At 57.0% G+C, this 22,510-nt stretch overlaps 2 protein-coding genes across 4 annotated transcripts in view; both read left to right on the top strand.

The window, feature by feature from the left end:
- The window catches only part of PLA2G6 (phospholipase A2 group VI), a 54,262-nt gene extending 41,421 nt beyond the window's left edge, over positions 1-12,841 (top strand). For all 3 annotated transcript variants that reach the window (XM_062202852.1, XM_062202853.1, XM_062202854.1), the window contains 5 exons: positions 7,240-7,376; positions 7,651-7,805; positions 11,349-11,516; positions 11,881-11,954; positions 12,042-12,841. In XM_062202852.1, the coding sequence (XP_062058836.1) occupies positions 7,240-7,376; positions 7,651-7,805; positions 11,349-11,516; positions 11,881-11,954; positions 12,042-12,186 (679 nt within the window). In that variant the 3' untranslated portion in view covers positions 12,187-12,841. The remainder of the gene's footprint in view (positions 1-7,239; positions 7,377-7,650; positions 7,806-11,348; positions 11,517-11,880; positions 11,955-12,041) is intronic.
- A 675-nt stretch (positions 12,842-13,516) lies between these two features.
- Positions 13,517-22,510, top strand: part of BAIAP2L2 (BAR/IMD domain containing adaptor protein 2 like 2) — a 28,411-nt gene continuing 19,417 nt past the window's right edge. Inside the window, exons 1-4 of the mRNA XM_062202855.1 lie at positions 13,517-13,600; positions 14,593-14,668; positions 15,481-15,567; positions 15,979-16,040. Of these exons, the coding sequence (XP_062058839.1) occupies positions 13,550-13,600; positions 14,593-14,668; positions 15,481-15,567; positions 15,979-16,040 (276 nt within the window). The 5' untranslated portion in view covers positions 13,517-13,549. The remainder of the gene's footprint in view (positions 13,601-14,592; positions 14,669-15,480; positions 15,568-15,978; positions 16,041-22,510) is intronic.

Here is a 22,510-nt window from a genome sequence, read left to right on the forward strand (position 1 = left end):
GTCCCGGTCGGGGCACCGATCCTGTCCCGGTTGCCCCTCTTCCAGGCCAGCTCTCTGCTGTGGCCAGGGAGTGCAGTGGAGGATGGCCCAAGTGTTTGGGCTCTGCACCCCATGGGAGACCAGGATAAGCACCTGGCTCCTGCCATCGGAACAGCGCGGTGCGCCGGCCGCAGCGCGCTACCGCGGCGGCCATTAGAGGGTGAACCAACGGCAAAGGAAGACCTTTCTCTCTGTCTCTCTCTCTCTCTCACTGTCCACTCTGCCTGTCAAAAATTAAAAAAAAAAAAAAAAAGAAAAAAGAAAAAAAAAGAATAATATATAGTCTTTTAAGGAAATTTAGAAGAGATGCAAAGTAAATTTGTCAAAAGATGATGTTTTTAAAACACTTTTATTTCGTTCTAGACTTTTTTTTTCTTTTTCATGGTGAAACACAATGTGCATTTTAACAAGTCCATAAACGGGCTAATGAGTCGTCAGAAAACACCCACCTAACTGTCGGCCACCACAGCCCCCCACCCCCACCCCCGCTCCTGCCTCCTACTGGTGTGAGACTGGGTTCCTGGTGCGTGTGCTGTGTCCCGCCTGTGACGGCATCGCCAGAGCTCAAGGGGTGGGTCTTGCTGCAGGTTCCCCCTGGCTTCACTCCACCTTGCGTGTGTCAGCACCTCCTGCTGCCTTACCTGTTCTGTTCTCTGTGGCGGGTCTGGCCTGTGGACAGCCCCGCCGCTGGCCGCTCCGCGGGCCCGTGGACAGCCCCGCCGCTGGCCGTTCTGCGGACCTGTGGCCAGCCCCGCCGCTGGCCGCTCCGCGGACCCATGGCCTGTGGCCTGTGGCGGTCACGGAGGCTGTTCTCGTCCCCGGCTCCTGCCCAGATTCCTGCCGTGAACATTTGGGCATGCCCTTCTCTGGTGTGTGTGTCTAGGAGTGGGGCTGTCGCACCCCAAGGGTGCACAGCCTCAGCTCGGGGGCACTGTGCCTCCTGTCGTCGGCATTGGTTTTTGTCTTCAGTCCCCTGGTGGGGTCCCAGGGCTTGGAAGCTCTGTCGCCTGCCCTGTTGCTCACCTTTGGTCACTGTCACCTTTCCATCTTGGCAGTCTGGGGGTGTAACGTGCTGTCTCGCTGTGGTTTGAATTTTCATCTTCCTGGTTCCTAGCGACGCTGAATGCCTTCTGTGTGGTGCGGCCGCTTGCATTTCCCCTTTTGTAAAGTTCCCATTCTGAAGTCTTGCCTAGTTTTTTTTTTTGCAAAATTGGATCGTGTGGATTTTTTTTTTTTTTTTAAGATGTATTTGAAAGGCAGAGTGCCAGAGAGAATGAGAGAGATCTTTGATCTGCTGATTCGCTCCCCAAAAAGCCGCAATGGCCAGGGGTGGGCTGGGCAGAAGTCAGGAGCCAGGAGTTCCATCCAGGCCTCCCACATGGGTGGCAGGGCCCAAGCACTTGGGCCATCCTCTGCTGCTTTCCCAGGTGCATTAGCAGGGAGCTGGATGGGAAGTGGAGCTGCCGGGACTAGAACCAGTGCTCCAGTAAGGGAGGCTGATGTCACAGTCGGTAGCTTAACCTGCTTTGCCACAGCACCAGCCCCCGGTTGAATGGTTTTTGAGTGCTGTGGCTTCTTAGTGATCTGTGTATATTTCCCAAGGGTGTCCTTTGACAGGATTGAAATCTTTTCTCCCACCCTGTGGCTTGTCTTCTCGCTTTTTCTATGATGTTTTTTGACACATAGACATTCTTAATGTAGCAATTTTATAGTCTCCTTTTTTATAGTTTGGGTGTTTTTTCTTAAAATTTATTTATTTATCTGAAAGGCAGAGGCAGAGAGAGAGAGAGAGAGAGAGAGATCTTCCATCTGCTGGTTCACTCCCCAGGTGGCTACAATGGCCAGAGATGTGTCAATCTGAAGCCAGGAGCCAGGAGCCTCTGGGGCTCCCACACGGGTACAGGGGCCCAAGGACTTACGCCATCTTCTACTGCTTTCCCAGGCCATAGCAGAGCTGGGTTGGAAGTGGAGCAGCCAGGACTTGAACTGGCACCCATATGGGATGCCGGTGCTGCAGGCCAGGGCTTTAACCCACTGTGCCACAATGCTGGCCCCTAGTTTGGGTTTTTTAAATATTTATTGGGGCTGGCACCATGGCGCGGTAGGTTAATCCTCTGCCTGTGGGTCCGGCATCCCACATGGGCGCCAGTTCTAGTCCCGGCTGCTCCTCTTCCAATCCAGCTCTCTGCTATGGCCTGGGAAGCAGTGGAAGATGGCCCAAGTTCTTGGGCCCCTGCACCCATGCGGGAGACCAGGAAGAAGCACCTGGCTCCTGGCTTTGGATCAGTGCAGCTCCAGCAATTGCGGCCATTTGGGGAGTGAACCAACGGAAGGAAGACCTTTCTCTCTGTCTTTCCCTCTCACTGTCTGTAACTCTGCCTCTCAAATAAATAAATAAAATCTTTTAAAAAAAATAAATAGAAATTTTTATTTATTTTTTATTTTTTATTTGAAAGGCAGACAGAGATCTCATATCTGCTGGTTCACTTCCCCCAAATGCCCACAATGGCCAGGGCTTGGCCAGGCTGAAGACAGGAGCCAGGAACTCCATCCTGGTCTCCCATGTGGGTGGCAGAGGCACAAGCACTTGGGCCATCACCTGCTGCCTCCCAGGCTGGGCATGAGCAGGAAGCTGGAGTGGAAGCAGAGTTGCCAGGACTCACGTCAGGGCTGTGAGCAGCTTCGCCTGCTGCTCCCCGCGCACCGCTCCCCAGGCCCTCCCCATGCACCCCTCCCCAGGCACCCTCCCCATGCACCGCTCCCCAGGCACCCTCCCCATGCACCGCTCCCCAGGCACCGCTCCCCAGGCCGCTCCCCAGGCACCGCTCCCCAGGCCGCTCCCCAGGCTGCTCCCCAGGCACCGCTCCCCAGGCACCCTCCCCATGCACCCCTCCCCAGGCACCCTCCCCATGCACCCCTCCCCAGGCACCTCGCCCGTGGTTTGTTTTCAGAGCCTCACCTGAGAATCCCTTTCCTAGCCTGAGGGAGCACAGCCTCGCCTGTGTCAAGATGGAGGCTCTCTACAGAGAAGGTGGTCTCCAGTCACCCCGCGGCAGGGCCGGGGCAGAGCTGGGCAGCCGGCCACTGCACCCTCGGCCTGTCCTTCCGCTGGTTTTCACTGCTGCCAGCCTCTGACCCTGACATTGATCCCTTTTGTCTTCTGGTGATTGGAGTGGTCATGGACTTAGCCACCGCCCCGAGCCAGGCACTGTGCCGGAGGCTCTGCTGTAATCCAGGCCTCCCAGGCTGGCAGGAGCACAGTTACCTGGGCCATCACTGCTCCCTCCCAGAGCCTGCATAACAGGAAGCTGGAACCAGGAACCAGAGCTGGGTACCGCCCTCAGGCGCTCCAGTGTGGCATGGGGGTGCATTAATGGGGATTGAACTGCTAGGCCAAACGCTCACCCTTAAGTCTGCCTTTCATGTTGTGGTCTTCTCTCGGTCTGGAGTGGCTTTTGTGTCAGGGTGAAGCAGATACAACTGAATGTCCTCCCTGTGGTTACTTGATTTTCTTTCTCTGAAGACATTTACCCTCCCGACTCTCGGGCAGTGTTTCTTCAGCCGTGCGGAGGGCGCTCCAGGCTTGTGCCCGGTTCCCTGCACTGGGGCCGCAGAGCCTTGATGACAGGAGCATCTAAGAAGTCCTGGTGTCAGCAAGTCCCCACTCGTCCCTCTTTGTACGGCGGCTGTTCGAGGAGGTGGGGTAGAGAAGGGATGATAAGCACGACCCCCCCTCCCAGGACTTCCAGAGGGGTCAAAGGTCAGTGTTCCCTAGCCCACTTTGAAGGCCCTGGCACACAGGACTGCTATGTGGCTGTGAGCCATTTACACCCTCGTGCGAGCAGCCGTCACAGTGTTGGCTTCGGCAGGAGGTCAGATCCTGGTGGGATCCCTGAATGACAGCCAGGAACACAACTGTCTGGCTCCTAGAACGGTTGCCCAGCTGGTGAGGGTGTGTGGGGAGCGGCAGGTGAAGCTGCTGTGGGGGAGGGGGCCCCCGCACCCCATATCACAGTCCTGTCGTGGCTTGAGGGTTGAGGGTGCCCTGAGCCTGCACTTGGGGTGGACGTCTGGAGACGCAGAGCCTCCCCGTCAGGGTGAGTACAGAGTTGCAGGATAGGTTGCCGGAGTTTGTGGATGTTGCCCTCAGGCACGCTCCGTGCCTCGTGCTGTGGCAGATTATCCACTTTCAGACATTTCGTTTTCTAACCATTGCTGGTGTTGAGAAGTAAAACGTATTTTCTTATTTAAAATGTTTTCATGGTGGTGACGTAGCCCGGGAGTTTCCGTCGTAGCCCTCTTCAGGTTCAGTGGTGGGAGGTAACTCACACAGTGGCACAGCCAATTTCCAGAGCTTTGTCGCCCTGTAGCACTGAAGCTCTGGTGCCTGCACGGGGGCATAGTGGATGAAGACGCTGCCTGCGGTGCTGGCATCCCACACGGGCACCAGTCCAAGGCCCAGCTGCTCCACTTCCCATCCGGCTCCCTGCTAATGCACCTGGGAAAAGCAGCAAAGAACAGCCCAAGTGCTTGGGCCGCTGCTACCCTTGTGGGAGGCCTGGGAGAAGCTCCTGGCTTTGTGCTGGCCATTGTGACTGTTACTGGAGAAGCAAAGGGTCCTTGTCTTCATGCAAGAAAGAATTCAGGCGTGAGACAGAGAACAGGGAAAGCAACATAGCAAGGTTTATTAGGGAAGGGACATACGTAAGAATGGGTGGGCACCTCTGCAGACAGGACCTGGGAGAGAGTGTGTAGTTCACATTTAGGCCGGGGTTTTTAAGGGGATGGGTCTGGCCTTCTCTCCCCTTCTCCTCCTCCTCCTCTGGGAACAAAGGACTTGCTGGATGTAAATACAAAAAAATTCCTTTCTGAGTTTTTCCCATTGAAGTTACCAGACAGGGGAACCTGGCTGGCATCGCCCCACCTTAGAGGAAGGGTGTTTATCAGGTAGAAGGGGCAGGACCCCCTGGAAGGTCATCAGGATTGGGCAGACGTTTGAAGTGCAGATACTGGGCTGCACCTGGAAGGTTACCGGGATGACTTTGAGATGCGGATGCTGGACCGCTGTAGATGTCAACTCCTTAGGCCTTTGTCACACACATGAGCTCATTTCTGACTTCCTACCTAACATGACCATCTGGAGAGTGTGTGTTGCTCCTTTGAAAGTAACTGGTCTTTTATAGTTGCTCTGTTATATATCTGGGTGTGGATTTCATCTACTTTACACTGTATGGGATTTGGTGGCCGTTTTGAACCCTTACATTAGTCTTTTTTCATTTCTCAAAGAGCTATTATATCCTTCCCTGTTATCTCTTCTTAATTTTCTGCTTTCCTTCTGCAAATCCAGATAACCATGTTAAGCCTTTCCTCTCTGCTATGTCTTTTAAGTCCTCTTGTATTTTCCTATCATTTATCTCTGTGCTATATTCAGAATAATTTATCTATTTTCCGATTCACTATTTTTCTCTTTGGCTTTATCTCATTTTCATATAATCAGTTTATTATTCTATTATATATATATATATTAATTTCTAGAACTCCTTTTTCATTCTTCTTTAAATATTCTAGGCCAATACTTAGAGTTTTCTATACCCTGAAGATAAAATCAAGTTTGTCTTCAATGTCCTTAAACACTGTGAGTGCGGCTGATTTATCATCTTTGAGGATTCAAATACCCTCAATCTATTTTGATATATTTTACTATTTATACTGGTTCATACTGGTTCTCATTCGTGGTGTTTTATTTCATTGTAACCCCCATCTCCATTTCTTCCCCCTTCTGTATGCTGTGCTTTGCTGTTGAAAAATACTATGTGCAGATTCTTCGGAGTCTAAAACGAGAGCCTTCATCAGGAGTGTTTATGCTGTCTCTTTCTGGTACCTGGGGACGCTGCCGTCTAGGGCCACTTTAAATTCTTGGCGTGGAGCTTTGGGCCTCCCCAGGTGCAAGGCTGCTCCTTGCTGGGTGGGTCCTGGGCTCCGCTCTGCTGCCCTTGGCCGGGGAAGTTCAGACTGACAGAGGCTGCTGTCTGCCCTCAGAGGCCAGAAGCTGGGTCTGCGTTCCATGGACCTGCCCGAGTTCCTGCTTGTCCCGAGGTTACTGTGGTATTTGCTTTCCATCTTGTCAGATCTTCTACACTTTTAAGAAGAAGATTTTTAAAGATCTTTCTTCCAGCATTTCAATTTTGTCCAGTGGGAGAGTTCTTCAGACGATTTTCCCACAGTGGTCGGAGAAATGGAAAACTTTTCTTTTCCCAAGTAGTTTTTTGTTCCTTTCCGTGTGAGTTTTTCTGTACAATATAACAAATGTACTTCTGTGTTACGCAGGACTCCCTGTGGGTAACCGTTTCACTGTCTCCTGGTCCCCCCCTGCTCTCCTAGTTAGATTTGCCACTCTGCGAAGCGGCGCAGTGAGGAGCCTGCGCAGGCGCTCTCGTGTAGTTGAGCTTGCTCCTTTAAGAAGGATTTCCCAGGACGTGCTTCTCAGATCAAATTCCCAGGGCCTCTGAAAGGACCTTCATGCGAGTTCTCTAGGGGCTGCGGTGCACTGTTGGAGGTGTGTATGTCTCGGGATACGCGGGGGTCTTCCTTAATGGACCACCCACTTCCCTGGCAGAACGTGGAAAGGCATCGGAGGTCACACAGTGAGAAGTCCCCCCCCTCCCCGGTCTGGCGCTGCAGCCGCCAAGCAGTTCCCTTCCCAAAGTCGGCTCACAGCCGCCAGGTGCCTCCCGGGGTCCTCGCAGAGGCACCTCCTACCCAAGCAGACGGTAGGTACGTAGTTTTGTCTTAAATGATGGTGCACCAAGCACACAGCTCTGAACCTTGCTTTTTTTTTTTGCAAATAACTATCATTCTTGGCAACTGTGCCCCGTCAGTATGGAACGCGCTCCCTCAGGCCTCCTGCAGAGACACAGAGCCCGTGGGTGGGTGAGCCGTGCCGCGGCAGACTGTCCTGCAGTGGACGCTTGAGTTGTTTCCTGGCGTTTGCTCTAACAACCCACATTGTCATTAGCAGCGTGGAGTGACGGCCTCTCAGGTTGAGCTCCCAGGATAGCTGGGGTAGGGAAGCCCATCGGCAGCGTGGGCCAGCGTCGCCGGGTCCCCTCACTGGGCACTGTGGAGAGGCCATCCGGGGAGAAGGACAGGGACAGGACAGCAGGAAGAGGTGGTGGCCAGCTGTCTCCTGTTGCGCTCCAGGGTGATGCTGACGGGGACGCTGTCTGACCGGCAGCCGGCCGAGCTCCACCTCTTCCGCAATTACGACGCTCCAGAGTCCGTCCGGGAGCCTCGCTTCAGCCCGAACATCAACCTGAAGCCCCTGACTCAGCCCTCAGGTGACAGCCACAGTCGCTGCATGTGTGGGAGGCCGCTGCCAGGTCCTGGGAGGGAGGCGCAGGCTGGACATCAGGCACCCGCGACCCCTCCCCTGCCGCCCACTGCCCTGGGCTCTGTTGGCTGTGGACAGGCCTTGCTGGCAGCCCGAGGGTGACAGGTGGCCCCGTGGGTCCTGCTTCTGAAGAGTCCCGCCTCCCTCTTCCCATGCCACACATGCATGTGCAGACCTGGAGGCAGGAAGTGCATGAGTTTTACACCAGACTTCTACCCCAGACCAGCTGGTGTGGCGGGCAGCCCGGAGCAGTGGGGCGGCCCCCACCTACTTCCGGCCCAACGGGCGCTTCCTGGACGGTGGGCTGCTGGCCAACAACCCAACGCTGGATGCCATGACCGAGATCCACGAGTACAACCAAGACCTGATCCGCAAGGTGAGACGTGTCTCGGGCTGGAGGGGCGGACAGGACCAGTGCCTGCAGCCAGCCCCGCTCCAGCAAACCCTCCGAGGATCAGCTGCCTGGAGAGCAAGGGCCGTTGTCATGCATGCGTTCACCTGTGCTCACGACCAGTTTTTTCTCACACTGGGGCCTGTTTGATGGGCAGCGTCTGCCTGAGGCACTGTGCGAGAGGTGTTCCGAGGCCAGTCCGCACCGAGTGACGGAAGTTGTTAAGATCAATGAGCATCTGGTGCCAGTGGGGAGGACGGCGGGCACACTGTGCACCTGCCGCCCGGTGCCCAGCCCGGGGACGCGCCCTTGCCCTTGCCCAGCTCACGTCTAGAGAGGACACTGCTCAGGGCCCAGGAGGATGAGTGCTTCACTTGCAGACTGGGGACTGGGGGGGGGGGGGGGGGGGCTCCTTGGAGGAGCCCTCGGAGCCAGAGAAGGGAGCGCCCTCTTGGGGCTAGACTGGGCAGGGTGGGCGTCCTGAAGAAAACAGACACACAGGTCCTGAGACCTGGTCCAGTCTCAGTCGTGTCCTATTAGGAATGAGGATCCAGGCCGGCGCCGTGGCTCAATAGGCTAATCCTCTGCCTTGCGGCGCCAGCACACCGGGTTCTAGTCCTGGTTGGGGCGCCGGTTCTGTCCCGGTTGACCCTCTTCCAGGCCAGCTTTCTGCTTTGGCCCAAGAGTGCAGTGGAGGATGGCCCAAGTACTTGGGCCTTGCACCCCATGGGAGACCAGGAGAGGCACCTGGCTCCTGGCTTCAGATCAGCGCAGTGCGTCAGCCACAGCACACCGGCTGCAGTGGCCATTGGGGGGTGAACCAACGGACAAGGAAGACCCTTCTCTCTGTCTCTCTCTCACTGTCCACTCTGCCTGTAAAAAAAAAAAAAAAAAAGAGGATCGTGGGACCAAGTGGGAAGGACTGGCCCTAGGTCACCCAGCAAATGGGCAGCAGGAGCTGGTTCTAGAGCAAAGGAGAGGAGCAGCCTCCAGGGCCGCAGGTTCAAGCCTCAGTCCCTGCTTCCAGTCACGTGGCCAAGGCTCTCGCCACCTGTGAAGTGGCCAATGACTTCTCCTCCCTCTGGCTGGGGTCCTAGATGAGATAATGATGCAAAGAGCAGATAAGAGCCACCAGGGACCTGCCTCCCTGCCCTGCCCTGCCCTGCGGACTGGTGTGTGTGTGTGTGTGTGTGTGTGAGAGAGAGAGAGAGAGAGAGAGAGAAAGTGTGTGTGAGAGAGTGAGTGTGTATGTGAGTACATGTGTGAGTGTGAGTGTGTATATGTGAGAGTATATGTCTATGTGTGTGTTACCAGAGAAAAGAGCCGTGGAAGCCATGGGGTTCTTGTCCGCACAAGGAAGAATTCAGGCGTGAGACAGCGAAGTGATACGGCTTTACTGGGGATAGGGCATCCGTCAGATGGAAGGGACAGAGAGCGAGCGCCCAGTCACTGGGGCTCGGGGAGAGCGAGGTTCCATGGTTGAATGGAGAGAATACACCTGGGCAGGCCAGGCGGGCGGCTCAGCAGCGAGCAGAGGGCCTAGTGTGCAGTCTTTGTTTAGACTCCCAGTTTTTAAGGGAGTCTGTCTACCCACCTCCCCGCCCTCCAGGACAAAGGATGGGGAGCCCTAGTGAAAGGGTTTATTGGGTGAAAATTAGCAAATTCCTCCCCAGATTTGCTGGCACTGGGCAGAGCAGAGGGGCTTCCCTTAGGGCGTCTGTGAAGGTTTTATTGCCCGTGTTCTCAGGTCAGGTAGCCCATTTGGTCCTGAGGAGAGGGTTCTCCTGGGAGCTTTCCTTGGGGGAAGGGCTGGGACCACCTGGGCAGAACTTTGAGTGCAGATGCTGGACGCTGTAGATGTCAGTTTCCTTAGGCCCTTCTCACACACGCAGGCTGATTCCTGGCTTCCTACCTACCATTGAGTGTGTATGTATGTGAGTATATGTGTGAGTGTGAGTGTGTGTGTACGAGTGTGTGTATATGTGAGTATGTGTGTAAGTCTGTGTATGAATGTGTGTGTGAGAGTGTGTGTGTGAGCGAGTGTGTGAGTTAGTGTGGAGGAGCATCTATGTGTGTGTGTGTGAGAGTGAGAGAATATGTGTATTTGTGTGAGTGTGTATGTATGTGAGTAAGTATGTGTGTGTGAGGGTAAATGAGTGGGAGTGTACAAGTGTGTGTGTGGCTGAGTATGTGTGTGAGAGCATGTATTTGTGTGTGTATGTGTGTGTGAGGGTATATGAGTGAGAGCGTACGAGTGTGTGTGTGGCTGAGTATGTGTGTGAGAGCGTGTATTTGTGTATGTGTGTGTGAGGGTATATGAGTGAGAGCGTACGAGTGTGTGTGTGGCTGAGTATGTGTGTGAGAGCATGTATTTGTGTGAGTGTGTGTGTGTGTGTATGTGTGAGTGTATGAGTATGTGTGTGTGAGGGTATATGAGTGAGAGCATACGAGTGTGTGTGTGGCTGAGTATGTGTGTGAGAGCATGTATTTGTGTGAGTATGTATGTGTGTGTATGTGTGTGTATGAGTATGTGTGAGTGTGTGAGGGTATATGAGTGAGAGTGTACAAGTGTATGTGTGGTTGAGTATGTGTGTGAGAGCATGTATTTGTGTGAGTGTGTGTGAGTGTGTATGTGTGTGTATGAGTATGTGTGAGTGTGTGAGGGTATATGAGTGAGAGCATATGAGTGTGTGTGTGGCTGAGTGTGTGTGAGAGCATGTATTTGTGTGTGTATCTGTGTATATGTGTGAGTGTATGAGTATGTGTGTGTGAGGGTATATGAGTGAGAGTGTATGTGTGGCTGAGTATGTGTGAGAGTGTATATTTGTGTGAGTGTGTGTGTATGAGTATGTGTGAGTGTGTGAGGGTATATGAGTGAGAATGTATGAGTGTGTGACTGAGTATATGTGTGAGAGCGTGTATTTGTGTGAGTGTGTATGTATGTGTGTGTATGTGTGTGTGTGAGGGCATAGGAGTGGGAGTGTATGAGTGTATGTGTAGCTGAGTATGTGTGTAAGCATGTATTTGAGTGTGTGAGTGTGTATGTGTGTGTATGAGTATGTGTAAGTGTGTGAGGGTATATGAATGAGAGTGTACGAGTGTGTGACTGAGTATATGTGTGAGAGCATGTATTTGTGTGAGTATGGGGAGCATAGGTACGTGAGTGTGTGAGTGTACATGTGTGTGAGTGAGTGTGAGTGTATGTGTATTTGAGTATGTGCGAGTGCATATGTGTATTTGTGTGTGAGCGTATGAGTATATATGAGCGTGTGTGTATCACAGCAGGGGTGTGTGGCTATTTGTTGGTACACAGGGATTTTCCCGATAGACCCCACATGACACCCACCCCAGTGCTTCCAGAGGGAGGGGGCTATGGCACAGAGGCCACAGTCAGGACCCCGTCTCCCAGGGACTGGGCCGAGGTTAGCGCCCAGGTGTGCTCCAGCCCCAGGATCCTCTTCCTGACTTTTCCCTGGGTGCCCCTACCCATGGGAAGATCTCTGACTGTCTCTGCCCTGTTCCCAACAGGGTCAGAGCGAACGGGTGAAGAAACTCTCCATCGTTGTCTCTCTGGGGACAGGGAGGTCCCCACAGGTGCCCGTGACCTGCGTGGACGTCTTCCGCCCCAGCAACCCCTGGGAGCTGGCCAAGACTGTTTTTGGGGCCAAGGAACTAGGCAAGATGGTGGTGGACTGTGTGAGTCTGGGCCCCTGTTTGGGGGTCTCCCCGCTGGGCCCCTGCTGCAGAGAGCTTCCTGATTCAGTCTCAGTGCTGGGCGGGGCCTCAGCCGCCTCCCACAGGGGCTCTCAGATGCGGATCCTTTCCACAGCTGAGGGCCTGAGACGGACCGAAGCCGCAGGGAGCGGGACACATAGGTGGCCCCTCCGCCACTGCCCCCCGCTCACCGCCAACCTGTGCTACCACAGCAGCCCGAGGAGGGGGACTTGCCTACAGTCACTCTGCTGCTGGGCAGCTGGGACTGGGGATCCCCGGGGGGACTCTGGAACACGAGCAGTGCCTACCGCGGGGGAGCTGGGCTACAGAGGCCGCCTCTCCACAGTGCACGGATCCCGACGGACGGGCCGTGGACCGCGCTCGGGCCTGGTGCGAGATGGTCGGCATCCAGTACTTCAGGTGGGGCCCTCCCCTTCGGTGTCCCAAGTCCCCCCCCCAGCCCCCGGGCCAAGCACCCTAAGGTGACCCCTGCTTGTGACCGGACAGGCTGAACCCCCAGCTGGGCGCAGACATCATGCTGGACGAGGTCAGCGACGCCGTGCTGGTCAACGCCCTCTGGGAGACCGAGGTCTACATCTACGAGCACCGAGAGCAGTTCCAGAAGCTCATCCAGCTGCTGCTCTCACCCTGAGGCCGCCAGACCCCAGCGCCCTCCCCTGCACCCCCACGGCACACAAGCTGGACAGCTGCCCAGGCAGCGTGGAGTCTGGGGGCTGGGGGGGAGGCACTGAGCTTCCTGCCTGAGGCGGGTCTTGATCCCTGACCCCTCCCCACTTCTGGCACCTTGCCACTCCAGGCATAGAAAGCCATGAGACCCCCCCTTGGCCCTTTTCCCCGACCATGAAGGACAACTGACCCGGGCCCCTGCGCCCTCTCAGCTCAACACTACGGCTGCCCAGCGCCCCGATCCCTGCCCAACGCTGGCTTCCCAGAGGGCCGGCAAGGGCTGCCTCTGCTCCATCCTGAGCCTCCGGCTCCCAGGTTGCCTTGCTGGAGCAGCCTACCTGCCCTGCCCTCTACCCTCTGCCCTGGGAGTGGGTTCTAGAGAAACAGGGCGTCCCCCACCCCGTCAGCAAGGGAACCCAGGCTCTGGGAGCGGGGTGCCCCATTCGACTTTGCCCCTCCAAAGCCCAGCCACCCCACCTTCAGAGCTGCCCCACCCACCCCACCCAGAGGCCCCTCCTCGGCTCTCAAAGGTCGCTCTGAGTTAACCCATCCCCTGCCCAAGGAGAGCGGGCTGGTGGAGGGAGGTGGGCTGCTTTCAAAACAGAAATAAACGGTTTGGGTTCAAGGATGACTGTGGTGTGAGTGCCCCGACTGCCACCCCAGCTCCCCTCAGCTGCCTGGAGAAGGGGACACCCTACTGTCACTCCAGGCCTCCCCCAAACAGGCTCCTAGGGTGTTCCGAGGCAGCCTCCTGGCCCAGCCGCCCCAGACAAGCCGCCGGGGCTCTTTGATCCTCAGGAGAGATCCGGAACAGCAGGGAACTTGGGCCAGGCAGCGAGGAGGCAGGGCTGGGGGCTGCGAGGAGGCAGGGCTGGGGGCTGTGGGGCCTCTGCTGCCCCTCCTCTGGCTTGTGGGGGGGCTGAGCGGGTCTGAGGGGCCGAGGCTCCCGGGCACTGAGGTGTCTGCCCCAGGGCCTGGCAGGGAGGGTCCTCGAGGAGGGGCAGCTCTGTCCAGTAGGGTGGGAGGACAGGCGATGTCCTGGGGGAGTGACCATCCACATGTGCCCACCAGCCCCCGGCGCAGAGGGGTAAATAATTGAAGGGCAGGTCACACGAACCCTCGGCGCGTCACAGGCTGCCTTCCCCGCTGGCTCCGGTTACGCCCCAGATCGCGTTCTGACATCCCCAGCTGGTGAATAATTAAGCTCCAGGCTCGGCTCTGCAGCCTCCGCGCTGCCCGCCAAGCCCTGGACATCGCAAGAACTGACCTCGCTCTCGCAGCCCCTCCATCACCGCCCACCTCTTGCTCAGCGCTGGTGCAGCCGCCCCATGGCCCCCGAGATGGACCAGTTCTACAGGTCCACCATGGCCATCTACAAGGTGAGCACCTCCCCCGGGGCGCGGAGGCCTCTGCACGGCAAGGGCCAGCCCAGGCTGCAGGTGTTCTGGGGACGGAGGCCCGGGACAAGCCTGGCTGTCTGGGCATGCGGTGTGGTCCCAGCGAGCAGCCAGCAGGACCCCCAACTCCCACTCCCAGGGTGAGGCAGGTCGGGGCCCAGTAGCCAGGGTGGCCGTAGCTGGGAGCAGGGTTCCTCTAGCTGAGTCTATAGGCAGGAGCCCAGGTAGGAGGGAGCTGACACCCTGCTGTGGGCTTGCTCTCGCTCTCTTCCATGCCAGCACTCAGAGGGGTTGCTGCAGTCGCCATAGGCATCTATTGAGCACCTCCTGAATGCAGGGCCCTTTCACATGGGAGGCTCACATTTTCCTACTTGTAAAGCACAAATAATCACCACCTTTGAGAGATGAGAAAACTGAGACCACAGAGGTTAAACAGCTTGTCCAAGGTCATGCAGAGTGGAAGAGGTGCTGCTGGGATTGGAATCAAGACCCATCAAGCCCGAGTTCAGGGCTGTCCACCAGCCAAGGTTCACTTCACCTGCCCATGGCTCCATGTGGCCCACAGTGACCCAGCCACCACCTGGCTCCCAGGAGAGCTCGTCGTTGAGGAGGGCGACATCTGCCCTTGACCCTGAGGTGACTATTGGCAACCCCATATGTCTGGCCCAGCGAGGCCTGGGCTCAGGGCATGGCCGAGCCGTGTCCAGGGGCGGCCACAGCAGAGGCACAGGCTGCAGCCTAGTAGAAGCAGACCTTCGAGGTGAGCGGCCTCATCTGGGCAGTGTGTGAGTGGAAGCTGGCAGCAAGGGGACGCTGGTCCCCGAGGCTCCTGCAGCTGACAGCCGGGATCCTGGTGCCCCCAGGTTTCTAGGGGATCCCCCCAGAGTCTGGAGGCTCCTCACTGGGACTGGAGGTGCCTCTGCCCATTGTTCCTTCTTCCTCTCCCATCTCTACGCCCCTGCTTCTGGGTCCAGAGCATCATGGAGCAGTTCAACCCCGCCCTGGAGAACCTGGTATACCTAGGGAACAACTACCTGCGGGCCTTCCACGGTGAGTGCCCGTGCCTGGGGGTGCCCGTCCCTCAGCCTCCACCTCCCCCGCCCTTCCGGGCCCCTCCAGGCCACCAGCGGTGCCCCAGCCCATATTTTCACAGCCCACCCCAGATACTCATCCTCAGCCATGTGACCAGAGGCGCCCTATGCACCCCTCACCCATCTCCTACCTGCATCCCAGACCACACACCCACCCTTCCTGCAGATCTAGCACTGGGCCCACTGGATCCCACACAACCCCAGAGACACACTTCTCCCCTCGATGCCGCCTGCAGAGCCCAGCCCCCACCTCTGCAACCTCAGCCTCTCGCGCTGCTTTGCCTTCCCAGACAGGCCACTTGCTTTGTCCCTGTGTGCATGGCTGCCTCCCCCCTGTGGCTGCCAGTATGTCCCCACATCACCCCTCTCCCAGCACCAGTCCAGGCTCAGGGCCACTCGCTCCCTGCCTCTTAGGGCCTCTGAATCAGAGCCTGCCCATGACGCAGCCCCACCCCTCACCCTGTACCTGGGCTTCACAACACACCTGCCCACACCCTCATGGGCACACACAGATGCTCACACCCACCCACAAGAGACACACACTGAGGCCATCCTAGCACAAGGCCGGGGCTGGGTGCAGCTAGCCCCTGGGGAGAGCCCAGGCCCACACGTCCCTGCTGGCCTCTGGCCAGTGCCCCCTCTGCGCACACCACCCAGGGGACCCCCCCCCCCCCGTGCTGCACACAGTCTCCTGCAGAAAGCAGGAGTCCCCGAGGGACGGGTGGGGGGCGGGGTGCGCACGGGGGCTGGACGGTGCCCTCCTGCCCGCAGCTCTGTCCGAGGCAGCCGAGGTTTACTTCAGCGCCATCCAGAAGATCGGGGAGCAGGCCCTGCAGAGCTCCACCTCACAGATCCTGGGTGAGCCCCCACTGTGCCATCGACTGTCCTCCCAGCCCCCGCTGCCCCCCAGGACTCTTCCTGCTGTCTGGGCTCTCTCCGCGCGAGTTCCCGCGCCCCACACAGGCCCGGAGCCCGCCTCTGCCCACCATCCTGGGCTTCCGGAGTGTTCCTTTGCACAGGTGCTCTCCCAGGAAGTCCCCCTGTCCCCTCCCCCCGCCCCCAGCACAGGCCTGGGGCTGAGACTCTGGCTGTGGAGCCCGAGCCCTCCGCACCCCTCCCCGCAGGGCTGAGTCCCGGAGAACTGCATGGGAAATTCCCGGACTTTGGTCCTGAAGTCCAGCCTCAGACAGGCCCTCTCCTGTTGGCTGCTGTGGGCAGAGGGGGTGGGGGCGGGGCAGCCTTTGAAGCCCAGCTCCCTCCTGCCCCCAGGTGAGATCTTGGTGCAGATGTCCGACACCCAGCGGCACTTGAACTCTGACCTGGAGGTGGTGGTGAGTACCAGCCCCGGGCCTGCAGGCCTGCTCATGGAAGCCGGCTGCGTGCCAGGGAGAGCCAGGGCCCAGCCTGCACACCCTCCTCAGGGAGGCCCTCCTGCCCCTCTGCCCTTGGTGACCCCGCTGCCTTGACAGCTCTGCTGGGCACGTCCCCCTGCGCAGCCTGTTCCAGGCCGTAGTGGCCTAGGAGGCTGATGCCACTTACTGTCCCATTTTACAGAGCAGAAAACTCAGTCCCAGAGACCCAGTCATCTCCTCAGAGTCCAGAGCGGGTGGAGGTACCAGTCAGGTGCCTCCATCCCTGCTTCCCAGAGTGTACGCCCAGTCTTCCAGGGAGCAGCCCACGATCTGGCCGTGTCGCTGCACCAGCAGAACCCTTCCACTGCCTGCCGTCCACGGAACTTAACCTAGGCTCCTCAGTGCGGGACCGCAGCCCCTCCCCAGCACCCCCAGCTGGAGCCCAGCCTCCCTGAGCAGCTGGCCCCTCCCCAGCAGTGCCCCTTCCTCCCGAGGGCTCCCCTTGCCGCACACAGGGTCAGCCACTCCCTGCTCTGGGCGCCAGTGGATGCTTCTGTCTGTTCTTAGCACGTGTGGTTAGGGAAGTGAATTCTGCAGCCAGAGCTCCTGGGTTCCCAGCCCACTGCCACCAGTCACTGGCCCTGTGTGCCTGCGCTGGGCTCTGTCCCTCAGGTGAGCCATCTGAAAGATTAAGACACTCAAGGAAACTGCCTTGTAAGAGCCTCAGGAGGGTGAGGTGGGCCTAGGTTATGGAGACTTTGGCTTCTTGTCCCGGGGTTCAGTGTCCTTGCATGTCACTGTGGCACACCTGGGTTGTGCAGGGACAAGTATCACCCAGGCTGGCTCTGTAAGGAGAGCTGCCCTCTCCAGGCACCGTGGTCTTGGCTGTGACAACTGGGCAGGGCCCCCGGCCAGGAGTGTACCAGGCAGAGCGGTGCCAGAGGCCACATCCGCCTTGGACTCCTTTGTTTGGGGACTGTTGACTGTCATGTGCTGGGCATTGTGGGGGGCGCTGAGGACCCAGCAGACAGAAATCCCTGTGAGCGAGGCTGTCACAGGGGAGATGCACAGTGTGCAAGGAGACAAGCAGGCGGCAGATGCCTAAGGGAGGGAGGGGCGGGAGTTACCAGGAGACACCTGGCAGGGCACATGGTGGGGTGCAGGACTGTGAGTAACAGGAGGTGGCCGGGCAGCCCAGGGCCTGGGAGGGAGGGGCGCGAGTTACCAGGAGACACCTGGCAGGGCACATGGCTGGGTGCAGGACCGTGAGTGACAGGAGGTGGCCGGGCAGCCCAGGGCCCGGTCATGGGAACCCTCTTGGGCTCTGGCCGTTTCTTTTAGGGAAAGGGCCCCATGGCAGAGTTTTAAGCAAAGAGAGAACAAGATCTGAACTTAGATTTGCTGTTAATTGGTTTACCTTTTTATTGTAAATGGAAACACAGAGAAAACGCCACAGGACAAATCAGAGCTGAATGGCACCTTGTACGGCAGGCCGGCTTTAGAAGTGCCACCCAGGTCAAGAACTTTGTCACCTCCCCGGAACCCCCTCTGTGGGCCCCCCTCCAAATCCCAGCCACCCCCTCCCGCCAGAAGTGGCCCCTGGCCTGGGCTGACACTAAATGTGTGCCTCCGTGGTTCGTCAGCCACACACACGTCCTAGACACCAGGATTTGGCTTTGCTCTTTTAAAAGAAATAGGCCTTCGAGTCTCCAAGCTGCGGGCTCCTCCTCCACCTGTGCCTTCCTTGCCCAGGGGCTCCTCCTCCACCTGCGCCTTCCTTGCCCAGGGGCTGTTCCACCTGGCTTCCCTGCAGCCTGGGAGCTGCCCCCTTGTGCCTGTGTCCTCTGCAGCCAGAGGCCTGGACAGACGCCGAGCCCGTGCCCTGGCAGGACCAGAGGGGTCGAGTTCTTCGGTCAGGTCATCCACGCGGCTCTCTTCGGAAGCTTGTCTGCAAGGCTCCATAAAGACCCTCTCCCCAACCTGCCCGGGTTAGCCACTGGCACAGGAGGGTTTTTTACTATCACCAGACACAGATTTAAGCTGAGGGAGCACAATTCAGTCCTTTGCCATTACTCCTTTTAATGACGTTGGAAATGGCCCATCTTCGGCCTCCTGAGCCCTTTGACACAGCCCGCTTGCTTGCACAGCTCCCTTGCTGTCCGGTGTGACCGTGTTTCAGCCTCATCTCCTTCTGCTCCTTGGGACCTGGGATCAGGTGTTTCTCCACACAGCCCTGGTGTTTATGTTCAGTGCCAGGGGCACTGCAAGCCCAGCATCTGGGCATCCGTGGGGCTGACACTTTGCACTGTGTCCATATGGCCGTGCCTATGCACACAGAGTGCACAGCACCACACACTCCCAGTGTGGCTTCGGCACACACAACAGGGTCATTCCTTCACCCCCCTGTGTCTTGCTAGTGACTCCTGCGTCCCACATCGAGACCCTGCCTGCTTCTCTCAGGATACGGAGAATGAATGGAAGGACCAGACTAACCGTGGTTCCCTGCGCGCTTTAGCTCTCGTCGCACACACAGCCATCTCAGAACGGCAGGACTGACGCTGCAGCTGCCTCGTGATCGCTTTTCTTTTTGAATACTGATTTGTTTATTCGAAAGGCAGAGTTACAGAGTGGCAGCAGCAGAGAGAGAGAGGCCTTCCATCTGGTGGTTCACTCCCCAGATGGCTGCAACAACCGGGACTGAGCTGATCTGACGCCAGGAGCCAGGAGCTTCTTCCCAGTCTCCCATGTGGGTGCAGGGCCCCAAGCACTTGGGCCATCTTCTACTGCTTTCCCAGGCCACAGCAGAGAGCTGGATGGGAAGTGGAGCAGCCGGGACTCGAACCCATGTGGGCTGCTGACACTGCAGGCTGGGGCTTTACCCACTAAGCCATAGCACTGGCCCCACCTCATGATTTCTGAAAGCAGGTGTGGATCGCTTTGCACCTGCTTGGCCCGTTCTCCCTGTGTGTGTCAACACCAGTGCTGCTTGGTCTCCACTGTCAGAGCACAGGGCTCTATCCACAGTGCTCTCTCCCTTTGGCCTCTGTCCTACAAGCACTCAGGACTGCCAGTCTGCGGCAGTGTCTCTCATCGCCTTGCCTCCCTGCAGCTTCTTCTGCGATAGTTCCCACAGGGAAGGCTCCTGGGAGCAACGCACTCTGAATTGCTGCCAGTGGGGAAGTTTGCCAGTCCTCTTTGGATGTGAAAATCACTTCTGCTGCTTTTTCTTTTAAGATTTATTTATTTTATTTGAAAGGCAGAGTTACAGAGAAAGAGGGAGAGACAGAGAGAGAGAAGGGTCTTCCATCCTCTGATTCACACCCCAAATGACCACAACAGCCAGGGCTGGGCCAGGCCTAAGCCAGGAGCTCCTTCGGGGCCTCCCACATGGGTGACAGAGGCCCAAGCACTTGGGCCATCCTCTGCTGCTTTTCCCAGGCCATTAGCAAGGAGCTGGATTAGAAAATGGAGCAGCTGGGACAGGAACTGGAGCCCATATGGGATGCCAGTGTCACAGGCTGCGACTTTACCCACTGTGCCACAACACTGGCCCTGTAATGTGTTTTTGCTGTGTGGTTTTAACTCGTTTTTGTTTTGTTTTGGTTTTGTTCTGTTTTTTTTGTTTTTGTTTTTGTTTTTGTTTTTTGACAGGCAGAGTTAGATAGTGAGAGAGAGAGACAGAGAGAAAGGTCTTCCTTCCGTTGGTTCACCCCCCAAATGGCTGCTACGGCCAGCGCACTGTGCCGATCTGAAGCCAGGAGCCAGGTACTTCCTCCTGGTCTCCACACAGGTACAGGGCCCAAGGACTTGGGCCATCCTCCACTGCACTCCCGGGCCACAACAGAGAGCTGAACTGGAAGAGGAGCAACCGGGACAGAATCCGGCACCCCAACCGGGACTAGAACCCAGGGTGCTGGAGCCGTAGGTGGAGGATTAGCCTAGTGAGCCACAGTGCCGGCCTTAACTCATTTTTAAATTTCAGGAACGTTGTGTCACAACTGTACTTGTTAGAATGGTTTGGTTCTCGCTCTTTGCATCTTGCTATTGGAGTGGCCTAGCGTGTGGGCGTTAGGCCCTCACAGCCTGCCTTCAGGGCTTGTTTCTTCCTCCTGGGTATTTTCCTCTTTTCTTCTTTTCTCTCTATTTCCCCACTGCCAGGTATAACGATGCAAGATGGGCTGGAGGCCCACACCAGGAGCCCCACCCTGGAGGGCAAACACATTGCATCTGTAAATGAATGACTCAGCTTTGCTGAGATACAACCCACCTACCAGAAAATGCACCTCTTTGAAAAGCGCCAGGGCCGGCACCATGGTGCAATAGGTTAATTCCTTGCCTGTGTCGTCGGCATCCCATATGGGCGCCTGTTCTAGTCCTGGCTGCTCCTCTTCCCATCCAGCTCTCTGCTGTGGCCTGGGAAAGCAGTAGAAGATGGCCCAAGTCCTTGGGCCCCTGCATCCATGTGGGAGACCAGGAAGAAGCTCCTGGCTCCTGGCTTTGGATCGGCGCAGCTCCGACCGTTGCGGCCATTTGGGGAGTGAACCTCTCTCTGCCTCTTCCTCTCACTGTCTGTAACTCTGCCTGTCAAATAAATAAAATCTTTTTAAAAAGAATGAAAGAGAGAGAAGAGCCGAGCCTAGTTGGAGGCCGTTAGTGTGATCACAGAGCTGCAACCAGACACCCCCACTGTCCAGCTTCACACCATCTTCATTACCCTGCCCCCAGAGAATCCCAGCAACCCTGGACACTCCCATCTTCATTTCATTTTTGTTTAACACGTGGTCCTCGGGCCCCTGTCTGTTGCCCGTAAGGCATTTTTTATTGTGTTTGTCCACTCTTGCATTCCCCAAGGTTTAGCCTTTATCACTGCACCCCTGCTCTTGTGAAACTTCTCACGCTCCTCGGGGCTCTGCCACTTGGCTTCTGCCTTGGTCTAGCGCCCGCCCACGTGGCTGCTTTCCTGTCCTGTGTCATCCTCTCAGAGGCCTCTGGTTCCCGTTTCAGCCACATGTGATGCACGTGACGGTTTTCTCTGTGCTGCCGCTGGCCGCGGGAACCTCACCCCGTCCCATGCCTCTTCTCACATAACTTCCTGTTGGATTTTTTTTTTTTTTTTTTTTTTGACAGGCAGAGTGGACAGTGAGAAAGAGAGAGAGAGAAAGGTCTTCCTTTTGCCGTTGGTTCACCCTCCAGTGGCCGCCGCGGTAGGTGCGCTGCGGCCGGCGCACCGCGCTGATCCGATGGCAGGAGCCAGGTGCTTCTCCTGGTCTCCCATGGGGTGCAGGGCCCAAGCACTTGGGCCATCCTCCACTGCACTCCCTGGCCACAGCAGAGAGCTGGCCTGGAAGAGGGGCAACCGGGACAGAATCTGGCGCCCCAACCAGGACTAGAACCCGGCGTGCCGGCGCCGCAAGGTGGAGGATTAGCCTAGTGAGCCGCAGCACCGGCCTCCTGTTGGATTTTATATCAAAGATTTTCTATTGCTTGTGTTTAAAATAATTTTTTCCTGAAATTTTATAAGGAGGCATAGTCAAGAGAATTTTTTTAAAGATTATTATTTTGAAAAAGTTACAGAGAGAAAGAGAGAGAGAGAGAGAGAAAGAGAGAGAGAGAGAGAGAGAGAGAGAGAGAGAGAGAGAGAGAGAGAGAAAGAGATCTTCAATCCTCTGGTTCACACTCCAGATTGCTGCAACAGCCAGGGCTGAGCCACGCCAAAGCCAAGAGCCGGGAGCTCCATCCAGGTCTCCCGCAGGGGCGGCAGGGCCCAAGCACTTGACCATCTGCTGCTTTTCCCAGGCGCATCAGCAGGGAGGGCGATCGGAGTGGAGCAGCCAGGACTCGAACTGGCGCCCACGTGGGGTGCTGTCATCACGCCAGAGCAGCGGCTGTGCTGGCTTCTCGGGGTCTCTCCCTGATGTTCTCGTGTAGTTCTCCAAAACTACAGGCCTCCCTGTCTGCAGTTTCCTGGGCAGTTCTGCCCTGCGCATCTTGGCCCTGTTCTGGGTTTGGATCTCACTTGCGACATTTTTTGCTCCATGGGAGCCCTGACCTGGGCCTGACCGGTCACTCTCAAGAGCTCCTGGGTGCTCAGCTTCTCCAGCCCCTGCAGACCCCGCAGACACCCCCAGGGAGCCTCGTACCCGCTCCTCAGGGTCCCAGCTGCTGGTCTCAGGCTCCGCCGGCTTGTGGGGGGTGGGGAGCTTCGGTGCTCAGCTTTGCACAGATGCTGCTCCTCCACGGACCCCACAGCTGGCAGTGATTGTGTCTGGGGGTCGCATGCATTGGCAGGCAGCCCCTAATCCGCAGGCAATCTCACACTGGGCAAACCCTCTGTTTTTCTTACGCATACATACCTGTGACAGTAAGAGAATAACAATAGCTAATAATAAGATCGAGCAGGTACAGCAATATGCTGTAGCAAAGGTCACATAAAACTGATGAAACTTATT

This window comes from Lepus europaeus, chromosome 10 (assembly GCF_033115175.1).
Source record: "Lepus europaeus isolate LE1 chromosome 10, mLepTim1.pri, whole genome shotgun sequence".
NCBI classification, from domain to species: Eukaryota; Metazoa; Chordata; class Mammalia; order Lagomorpha; family Leporidae; genus Lepus; species Lepus europaeus.